Raw genomic sequence first — 10,718 nt, forward strand, 5'->3', positions numbered from 1 at the left:
TATAATTATGCAAGTTCATTTTGAATGAAACAAAATGTATTCAATTAGTTATTACAAATTAAAAAAAAATGTGCAAATGTATACATTTAAACTCAAAAATTAGTATTAATCTTTTTTTTTTTTTTTTTTTTAACGGTTATGCTGATTTTGTCATTGTGGAGTGTAATAATTGAATGTTGATTAATTGCACAGCCCTGTTTTCTCATTTTTTCCATTTTCACTTGGTGTCACTCAAATTACCCATTTTCAAATGGTGATTACTAAAGAACGGAATAAAGTAGAATCATACTTTTTTTTTCTTTTTTTTTTTCACCCTAATGAGAGAATGGAATCCAATCTTTCATATGGTATCCACCATGTTTACGTACCCATTGCACACAATATTCTGATTGCCTTGAAGGATGAGTTGAAAATGCTCGGAATCGACTGGAACTCTCGAGGTTGTTTTTCCTGGCATAACGTTTGGTGGAAACTCAAATGTCACATTTTTATTTATTTATTTATTTTTGTATAGATGATCCCTCCACGGGGCTGCGCCTACATAGTCATGATCCACCGGCAGGATGCCTTCAGGGCCCTGCAGAAGCTCAGTCGAGGTCCCTACAAAGTCAACCAAAAAGCCATCAAGGTGGGGGGAAAAAAAACCCGCCACGGCCGGAAATGTTTTTTGAGCACATCCCAAAACATTAGGAGGACCGTTCTATTTGAAGGCGTTCTTTCTTTTCCGTTGTGCAGATCGCGTGGGCTCTGAACAAAGGCATCAAGGCTGATCTGAAGCAGTTCTGGAACGTGGAGCTGGGCGTCACCTACGTGCCCTGGTCCAAAGTCAGGGAGGAGCAGCTGGAGGAGCTCAAGGAAGGAGGAATCCTCGACGGGGACACTTTAGCACCAGGTAGCATAACAAACGTCACCTGTTTTGTTTTGTTTTGTTTGTTTTGTTTTGTTTTCTTTTTAATGCGTGTTAATGAATCTTCCTTTGCGCGTTCCCTGCCAGAGTGGAGGACGGTGAGGAAAGCTCTGGAGAAGCCGCAGCAGCTCACCCACAACGGCGGGGCTGAGTCGCAGCAGCCCGACGACGCCCACATGTTGCCTCCTATGCAGGTTGTCTATCTGTCTTAACAAGTTCTAACAAAGCCTTAATAAAAAAATAAATAAAAAAAAGTACCTTAAAAAAATAGTAATAAAATACAAAACAGCAGCGTCTTTGAAGTTAATTGCCTTCAATTATTGCATGTGCAGAAGGAGCGTGAGGGAGTCGTTGAGGTGAGGAAAGAGATGTGAGTGCCTTAGTTTGCATTGTACTTAGTTTAAAAAAAATTTTTTTTTAAAGTGTACGTGTGAAGTCTGTTTTAAAAATAGCTCACAAGTGATATAACACTGTCTTGCTAAGAAAAATTAAAACAGAGGAAGAATATCAACATTTATTTAACTCAACATGGTACGTTTCTTAACTCTTTTACTGCCACACGTTATCAAAAAAAACAAAACTTTAATATGTCAAAGGCTTTGATCATTTACATCATCCTTGAAAACATTCAATTTCATCAGATTTCATCATGTTTCATTGTAATTTCATACGCAATGAGCCCAATTAAAAGAGATACAATGCTGCCATCTGCTGGCCATAGATAGTGAGTGCTTTTGATTCTACAACTCATTGACCAGGCAGCACGTGCTGCACTTAGACGGTTGAACAGCCCATTGATTAAAAAAAAAAAAAAAAAAAAAAAAAAGAACATAGCTGACATCATTTAACATTCATGGCGGCATACATCGTGATTTTACTAATCGTTATTAAACGTTTTTAAAAGAGTTAATGTCAAAGAGTTAATGTACCAATTTTTCTATGTATTTGTTTAAAAACGAAATAGAATGAGTTACATGAAAAAAATGCTATTTTTTTAGGGCCCGACCGATTAATCGGCCGCCGATTATGATCGGCCGATTATTGGCCTTCAAACAACGGCCAATTGGGCCAAATGACTGATTATTTCCCCCTTAAGAACGTTATCGATGAAAGCTGAAGTTTACGACGTTGTGAAAGTGCCCTGAATGCACCATTTTGTTTTTGTAGCATTAGCAGCTAGCAAGTTTGTAGCGTATGTTATTCTGGTTATTCTGTTGTCACATTAAGCTGTTTATTGACACCACAATTGGAGTTAACTGTAAAACTAACCACACAATGTCAAAAATTACATCCACTGTATATTTAAATACAAAACATGCTTCGTTTCTAAAACATCGCTAGCCTAGCACGAACAGCAAATTACCCAATGCTAACAGGAAGACAGGAGGTTAGCGTTGACTTCGGGAGTGTTTTTTTTTCTTCAAATAACAAATATCCACACACAAATCTTGTGGGAACGCATACTCACAGATGATAACACTACGCAAAGGCACAAATTCTTCCCAATGTGTGAAATACGAGTCATTTTAATAGAATTCAATCGCAACCTTCTTCTGTACTCACTTTAAGTGTGTACGCCGTGGATGCATAGCACCACACTGCCCCCAAGAGGCCAAATCGCACAGGAATAGTCGTTATCTTGATTTATATAACACTTTCAAACAGCCTTAGCTTTCAGTATTTGTATTATATATATTTAAAATAATCAGAAGATTAATCGGTAATCGGTATTTTTTTTCTGACAAAAATCGGTATCGACATCGGCCTTAAAAAGTGCATATCGGTCGGGCCCTACTATTTTTATTCCCCCAAATATTTCAAATAAGTACATTTTAGAGCTGTAATTTTAATACTTTATTTTTGCTCATATGGTCTCATGCCTATTCATAAAGTTTCCCGGTGTGTCTGTGAAAGCCGCTCCTTGCTTGTGCAGCGCATGCACATTTAGACCAGGCATGCCGCTTAGTGGTAAACCAGAAGAGCTGCTAACAAAAAACATTTTTGCCATCCAGCATAATAAGCATGTCATTTAGGTAATACATATGACTGTTATAATAAAATGGAAGTAAATGAATGTAAAATATCAGGATACCTTGAAGATCATGTATCGGGATACATGTATATACGTATCATATGGTGAGGTTGTTGGCATCCCCAGCCCTAGTTGAAATGTAAAGGCGGCCATTTATTAATTTTTTCTTCAGGTTCATCCGATGCTCGGCATGAGCTCGGTGCCGCCACCCGGCTTCCCCGCCAACATGAGCATGCCGCCGCCTTCGTTCCCACCTGGCATGCCGCCGCCACCATTTATGAGACCGGGCTTCAACCCCATGCAGATGCCTCCAGGTATTAATTACAATCCGTGTATGATTCGTTAAATTGTTTTTCCAAACAGAACAGGAAGTGGAAAAATAAAAAAAAAAGTTGTTTTCTCAATATTCGTTCCAAAACGAAAATGAAAAAAAACGGATAACGACTCATTTTCCATCTTCCGATTTTGTGCACAAATGGAAAATGGAGAAAACGGATAACGGGCGATTTGGACATTTTTTTCCACTTTGGATATTTGACTTGACGCAAGTTGCGTGACCCGGAAGCGACTGTTTGGTTGCGTAACACGTTGATTTGCCAACACGTATTTTATTTTAACCATACACGGATTAATTACCTCAAGCCACTCTCGTGTGTTCATATTTGATCGTAATTAAAACCAGGAGCAGCCACGAATGAGGGTTCAACGCTCGTTAGGAGGATGGAAATGATGGGATTGTCCTTATGTGCTCCACCCACATATAATGAGGAAAACTAAAATGATTTGCAATTTTGAATCAGTCGTGTGTGTAATATACAACATTCAAATTTGGTAGCAGTGGGACACAAATGACCAAAGTTGCCCTAAAATGGCCGCTTCAAAGCAAAATGGCGGAGTTTCTGGCTCTTTTCTAAATTTCAAACAAAATGGTAGGTCGTGCTGTCACTATCGAATATTTTTAGAATTGATTAATCTATTGATTATTTAATCGATTAATTGACTAATTTGATTAATTTTAATGTAATTTTAATGAAAAAGTATATTACAAAAGCATTTTCCCTGGTTGCTGTTCTGTTACCAGTAGATGGTTATTTCGTACTTTGTATTAGTACAGTAATTCTTTCAAGTAATTTTTTAGTTATTTTATTTTTTTAAAGGATTGATGTTGTACTATGTTACCGATTCGGTCATTGTTTTCCGAAGTAGAAACAGATGTTTGCAAATGTCTTATTTGGACTAAACACAGAACATAATCAGTCTTCTTTCATGAAGGACGACAGAAATCAGCGAATAATTCATGTTGATCTGCTGAAATCAGAGGATTTGGACGTTAAATTAAAAAAAAAAAAAAAAAAAAACTCCAAACGATTACTTGATGATTAAAATAGTTGTCGATTAATTTGATAATCAACTACTTGTCGATTAATCTGTGAATTTTGACAGCTCTGACGGTAGGCTAATAACGCAACCTCTCGCCCAGGTTTCCCCCCACCAGGGGCCATGCCTCTCTCCATGCCACCGCCGCCGCCCACCAAAGGTGAAGAGATGCCCCTGGTCAGCAGGAAACATGAGGAGGGCTCGGACGCGCCAACCAACTTCTTCAACAACCAGATGGGAGCCATGTGTTAGTTACTCGTTCCTCTCTTATTTTAGGATGTTAACCACTTTAAGGCTGCCATCAGCATAGGTAGCCACTATTTTTTTCCACCCGCGTCATGTTCTCCTGTAAGATTTATGACTTTGAGAGTGTATGGCCTTAAAATAAGTGAATGATTCCAATTTGTTTGATTAATCGTTGTAGCCCTGATTCCAATCTGATCTTTTTTTTTTTTTTTTGTCTTTGAGAGAGAGAGCTCAGAATTGTACATTCGGCAGTCTTACCAATTCAACATATCAACATATCATCATTGCTCTTTTTTTTTTCTGCTCATTAGTTGACCTGAAACCTAATAAAAATCCCATTACCCTTCACCTTAACCGGATACTTCAGTCTCGCTAGAGTCGTGAAGGTCGGGAGAGCAGAGGAAAGGTCAAAGGAAAGAAAGATGAATCTGAAACTGAAAATTTCTAACTCCCTGATTTATTCCCATCAGTCCCTGTGAAAGTTTCCAACCTTCAAAACGACTGTCATTTTGTAACCCTCGAAGCATACAGTTTACATGTATTCCTTATCTGCAGGTAACCAGGTAGGCGTCCCGCCAGGTGGCAGCATCCAACCCCCACCGAGTGGTCTGCTGGGGGCTCGGCCCGGTTTGATCCCGCTGCAGCGCCCGCCGGGTCCCCCTCCGCTGCACGCTCAGCGCTTCCCTCCGCCGCCCGGCCCACCCCAGATGGGTCCCAGGGGGTCCCACCCGCCCCTGATGCGCCACGACGCCCCGCCGCCGAAAGGAGCCTTCGGGATGCCCCCCAGCTTGAGACCGCCCTTCCCGCCTCACGGCCTGCCTCCTCAAGGCCCGCCTCCTCAAAGGCCGCCCCCTCAAGGCCCGCCTCCTCAAAGGCCGCCCCCTCAAGGGCCACCTCATCAAGGGCCGGCCCCACAAGGTCCCCTGTTGCCCCCTTTCACCAGACCCGGAGCACCGCGCGAGGACGAGGACACCCGCCCTTTTCGGGGCGAGCGCCCCGGATTTCGGGAGCCGGAGAGAGAGCGAGGATTCGGCGGCGGCGGCGCGGCGGCGAGGCGCCCGTTTGGCGGCGACCGCTCGGACGCGAGGGACAGGCTGGACGGGGCCGGGTGGGACAGAGACAGACGGGACTGGCAGGACAGGCGCGACGGAGAGAACGGCGGCAGGGAGGCCCAGGAGAAAGGTAAAGACGGCGAGCGGCCCAAGCGGCGCGAGAGGGCGTCCCGATGGGACCGCGACGACCGCTTGGCGGAGTTGGACAAAATGGACAAGTTCCGGACGGAAACGGCCCAAAAGACCACTGAGTCTTCGAAGGCGCCGCCGGCCTCTGTGGAAGCCAAACAGGCGACGGAGTCGTCGTAGTGTGCACGATGTCTCCCTCTAGCTGCAACTACATGAACTGTGATGAACATGTTGCATAAATCCTTTTCCTTGTACATTGTGTGAATGCAGCATGGCCATTTTCATCTTTTACTTATTGAATCAAGCTTGTAGATTATTATTTTTTTACTTCATGATTTGCGGCTATTCATCCCAAACAACATTAAGTGTAACTTCAGTCATCTTTTTTTTTTTTTTTTAATTTGTTATCATAGGCTGCAACTAATGATTACTTTAATCATCGATTAATTGGACTAATTGGAATTTTTTTTTTTTTTTCTCTCTAATACCGGTAATTGATTGATCAGATCAAAACAAGAATTTCCGTCACTTCTTCAAGAACAAGATATTTCAAATTGATAGTGTAGAAAATGTGCAGAAATGTATTATGATTCTTTGTCTGATTTTTATTTTTTCATAAAATGTCAGAAAAGAAGCAAAAACTACAAATTGGCATACATTTACTTTTAACCCTCCTGTTATTGTACGTTGAAAAATCTGGAGGAATTATTTTTTTAGCCAAAGGGTTTTTAAAAAATGTCTTAAGTTGTCCTTCCTTTTTGGAATATGTTTTTAGATTTGTTGACAAATTGCCACACACTCGTGGTTAATGTTTACCTTTTTAAAGCTAAAAAAAATCTTGGGCAACTAAAATTTGAAAAAAAAAAAATGTTTAGGATAAAATGTCTTCTGCTGGCCTAATTTTTTTATTTTTTTTTTATTTATAATTTTTTTGTGATTAGCTAAAAGGATGGGGATACAGGAGTGTTAAAGTAAAGCCTTAAGTTATTCATATTTGGATTGCAAAGTGAATTCTCAAATGAACGTACAGATCAGTTGCAAGCTTTTCTTATGTTGTCATTTTTAATACTACAAAATTGATCTGCTTAATTATCCTCGCGATGCCTGAGACACTCCAAACTAATTATCACTCATTTTCACGTTATTCCAAAGTAGGATGTTGCTGTTGTGTACTGTTCTCCCTCACACTTTCCTTTTTGTTTTGTTTTTTGCTTTTGTTTTGCATCGACAAACTACTGTAACATCCGTAACTTCTTCCCCCCTAACTTGAATCATTTGAATCCCGAAGGAAACCAGAGACAAACGACAGCTTGGGCTCGCCACTGTAAATATGCTTTTCACTGTCACTAGCCCGGCGTTTATCATGACGATGCTATTTGTTTGTCAACCAAGATTGGAGCACACCTTTTGAAGGACCCAGAAGGAATTGCAACGTTTGCTTTCAGCTATTCAACTGTGTGAACGCTTTTGTTCACCCTACAAAAAGACATGGATGTAAAATGTTCCAACATTTCAACCACAAAAATGTGTTTTTAATAAACTATTTTTGTACCAAATGGGCACGTGTCAAGATGTTTTAAAAACTAATTAGGTTTTCATTTATTCATTTGAATTATTACTATTTTTCAGAACTTCATCATTTAATTGTAGGCCTAATTATTTTTGCCAAATCGTTAAATGAGTTTACAGTTTGTGACACATGATTATACAATATATAGAGAGAGAGGGAGAGGGAGATTTTTTTAATTTATTTATTTATTTATTTTTTAAACCTTTATTGAACTTTTGGGAATCAGTGCGGGCACAATTAAGATATGAGGAAACAAATAAAACTATGATTATATAAAATACAAATTGAAAACTGTAGCTTTGGATCATAATACTGTAAAACTAAATTGTTTATTTTTTTTAGTTTTGTTTTTGCTTTTTTGCGTTGTTTTGGCTGAGGATAACTGGGTATTTTATTAAGTAATCTAGCTCACTAATTACACCAAATATACGATTTGTAAATATGTGTACACATAAAATTGAGCAAACGATTAAAAAACGTAATTTTGATAACATTTCAAACACCTGATTATTGCTGTTCCGTCATCGGCTTCCGGGTTTTGCATATGTTTCCACAAGCCAGCCAATCAGATCTAGGAGTTTTGGCGGTGGTCTGCCTCTGATTGGTTGCTTAAGAACACCCGCCTAATTGAGGCCACTGGGTAGAAAGCTTGGTTGTCTCAGACCAAATTCAGTCTGTCACTAAATCGACGCGTCTGAGTGTTACCGACTCCCCACAACCACTCTCGGACGTCAATGCTTCAAACTACTGCAAACAAAATGGCGCTTAAAGCTGTTTGTGTGCTGAAAGGAACCGGCGAAACCTTCGGGACGGTGTATTTCGAGCAGGAGGTAATTCACGTCACAGTTAAATGAAAATAAAAGCGCGTTTTTGTCGTGTTTAAGTTAAAGACGCGGTGCTACGGTGCGCCAGAGCTAGTTAGCTAAGTTCTCCATTTTAACGTCACTTTATTTTTCCACCAACATTTTTGCTACTTATTAAATAGTTGCATAGCAAACACTTTTCGTCTGATAAAGGCAAAAGCTTCTTCCTTCTAACCCACTGCTCATTCATTCAATGTGTACTCGACGTTAGCTTGCAGAAAAAAAAAAAAAAAAGTACGTCATTTCCTAACGTGCGATTGTCTTTCAGACAAATGCTTGAAATTGAATGGGTGGTCATTACTGCAATGTCTCTAGTATGTTAAATAACTAGTAGTTTACTAAATATATTGCGTCATAGCATAACCTTTGCACGCCTTTGGAGTAATGATTGACCGGAATCTCCTCGCCTGTTGCACAAGTCGGGCGTTTTAGTTGAACTCTCGCTGAAAATGACATTTTGCCCAGAATAAATGATCGCTCGTCTTTTTTTAATTTTTTTTTTTATTTTGTGTTACTAAAAGCGTTTTAAGGCGTGCCCCGCTACAAGTGCTGAGTCACGGCCAGAGATTATCAATCAAACTGCCTTGTTTACAGGCTAGCACAGCGAAAGGCGAGGTGATCGATACAAAAGTCGATCATTGTGTTACGGTGATATAGCTTTATGATGGACACTTATTTTCTCACTTGTAAACCCTGTCGCCTTCCCCTAAAAAAATGCTTTTCATTTCCTAATGTCACACGTATGACTTATCCTTAATTGGGTGTCACTTTTTTTTAATGTGCAATCAATTAAAAAAAAAAAAGGTGTTAACATAAGTCGAGTAGGAATGTTGCTAATTGCACCTCACCTCTGAATCCTTTCAGATACTGTTATATTCTGTTTACTAGTATTTCACAGTAATTTGTCAGGAAAGTCAAGATTTTTTGTTTGTGGGTTTAAACACACCCTAAAAAACTAGGACTAAATATCAGACTTAACCACCCTTTTTAATAAATGTGCCTCACTAGGAGGTTTTTGTTTTGCGGGGGCGAATTGTCATCTGGCCTTGACAGGTCTTGTGTTGCCGCTGTTGTGGACCTGTCAGAATGCGTCCAGCCCTGTGAAGCTGACGGGACAAATCGAAGGCCTGACGCCAGGCGAGCACGGCTTCCACGTCCACGTCTTTGGAGACAACACGAATGGTTGGTGATAATGGACAAAGGCGGGTGTTGTCCTCATGAGGAAATGTCACACGAGGACATGGCTTGTTTTTCTTGGACAGGGTGTGTCAGTGCTGGCCCTCACTTCAACCCATACGGCAAGAGTCACGCCGGTCCGAAAGATGCAGACAGGTGTAGTCTTGCTCACAGTGGTGGGAAAGTGAAGTTAGTGTGATTACTTTTGTTACTGTAGTTGAGTATTTCTCTTTCGGACAACTTTGCTTTCACTATCTGCTGATTGTCTTGTCAATAAGTGGTTTACTGAGTTTTGTCTTGAAAATGCATGAATAGGCATGTTGGCGATCTGGGTAACGTGACAGCGGGTGCCGACAAGGTGGCCAAAATCGACATCACCGACAGCGTCATCTCCCTCACCGGCAAAGACTCAATCATCGGCAGAACCATGGTGGTGCGTTGTCTTACCTTGTTCGGTCTTCCGCAGAACTTGATTCGAGTTTGCAGGTAAATGTCCTTCATTTCAGATTCACGAGAAGGCCGACGACTTGGGCAAAGGCGGCAACGATGAGAGCTTAAAAACGGGCAACGCCGGCAGTCGTCTAGCTTGCGGTGTCATCGGCATCACCCAGTAAAAAAAAAAAATGCTACGGTGGAAAACATGGGAGCATAAAGACCAACTCGGCTACTCGGTGTGATTGTTGTTTGACCATTTAATGAGCCAGCGTTTATGCTATTCTTAAAGCACTTGTTTGTCTGCTTGGACCCCAAAAAGACATGATGTTGTAAACTGACAAACAACAAAGATTCAATAAAGAGTCATCTTCATGCTGTTTGTTTGACTAGTTTTGTCTTGAAGACCACCAACATTAACACCTTTATGTGAATGAATGTTATCACTATACGCTTCCAGGTTCCATTTCTTTACTAGTTTCCAATGGAGGCGAGCAAGGTGAAGCATTCAATAAAATGAGAAATTAATTCAGTTTGAGCTTTAATAAATTTATTCCGTCACTCCCCACAGAAAGGGACACGTATTTTAGTGTAGTGTCAGAGCGTTGGCAATGAAACTGCTTGTATGTTCATGTTTTTGTTTTGCTTTGAGTCAACATATACCTTTTGTAGCCTAACCCCCTCCCAGTAAGGCAAATTGTGACTGGTACTTTCGTACCGTAGTTTCTTTAGAAGCAACGCCGCCCTAAAATAAAGACGAAATAGACAATTAGTAGCTTTATTTATTATTATTTTTGCTTGGTCGTTTGCGCCAGAAAAAACAAAAAACGTCAGACCAAAAAATTCAAGTTGTTCAGTGGCTAACAATGCTAGCTAGCATCAGAGTCCATTAAAGAAAGGACTTGTAATTGTAACTCAAAGTACTTGTTGGCTA

At 40.5% G+C, this 10,718-nt stretch overlaps 2 protein-coding genes across 3 annotated transcripts in view; both read left to right on the forward strand.

Moving 5' to 3' along the window:
* Positions 1 to 7,299, forward strand: part of scaf4a (SR-related CTD-associated factor 4a) — a 30,157-nt gene extending 22,858 nt beyond the window's left edge. Inside the window, exons 14-19 of the mRNA XM_077504496.1 lie at positions 515 to 628; positions 736 to 892; positions 995 to 1,101; positions 3,112 to 3,253; positions 4,420 to 4,563; positions 5,118 to 7,299. Of these exons, the coding sequence (XP_077360622.1) occupies positions 515 to 628; positions 736 to 892; positions 995 to 1,101; positions 3,112 to 3,253; positions 4,420 to 4,563; positions 5,118 to 5,923 (1,470 nt within the window). The 3' untranslated portion in view covers positions 5,924 to 7,299. The remainder of the gene's footprint in view (positions 1 to 514; positions 629 to 735; positions 893 to 994; positions 1,102 to 3,111; positions 3,254 to 4,419; positions 4,564 to 5,117) is intronic.
* Positions 7,300 to 7,944: 645 nt separating this feature from the next.
* On the forward strand, positions 7,945 to 10,159 carry sod1 (superoxide dismutase 1, soluble). Of its 2 annotated transcripts, none has more exons than XM_077504497.1 (5): positions 7,945 to 8,143; positions 9,262 to 9,358; positions 9,439 to 9,541; positions 9,668 to 9,785; positions 9,859 to 10,159. In XM_077504497.1, exons 1-5 carry the CDS (start codon positions 8,048 to 8,050, stop codon positions 9,964 to 9,966), a joined length of 522 nt encoding a protein of 173 aa, XP_077360623.1. In that variant the 5' UTR covers positions 7,945 to 8,047; the 3' UTR covers positions 9,967 to 10,159. The 2 variants fall into 2 exon arrangements, with proteins under 2 accessions (XP_077360623.1, XP_077360624.1); XM_077504498.1 differs by having other exon boundaries at positions 7,950 to 8,143; positions 9,439 to 9,508.
* Positions 10,160 to 10,718: the final 559 nt, after the last annotated feature.

This window comes from Festucalex cinctus, chromosome 18 (assembly GCF_051991245.1).
Source record: "Festucalex cinctus isolate MCC-2025b chromosome 18, RoL_Fcin_1.0, whole genome shotgun sequence".
NCBI classification, from domain to species: domain Eukaryota; kingdom Metazoa; phylum Chordata; class Actinopteri; order Syngnathiformes; family Syngnathidae; genus Festucalex; species Festucalex cinctus.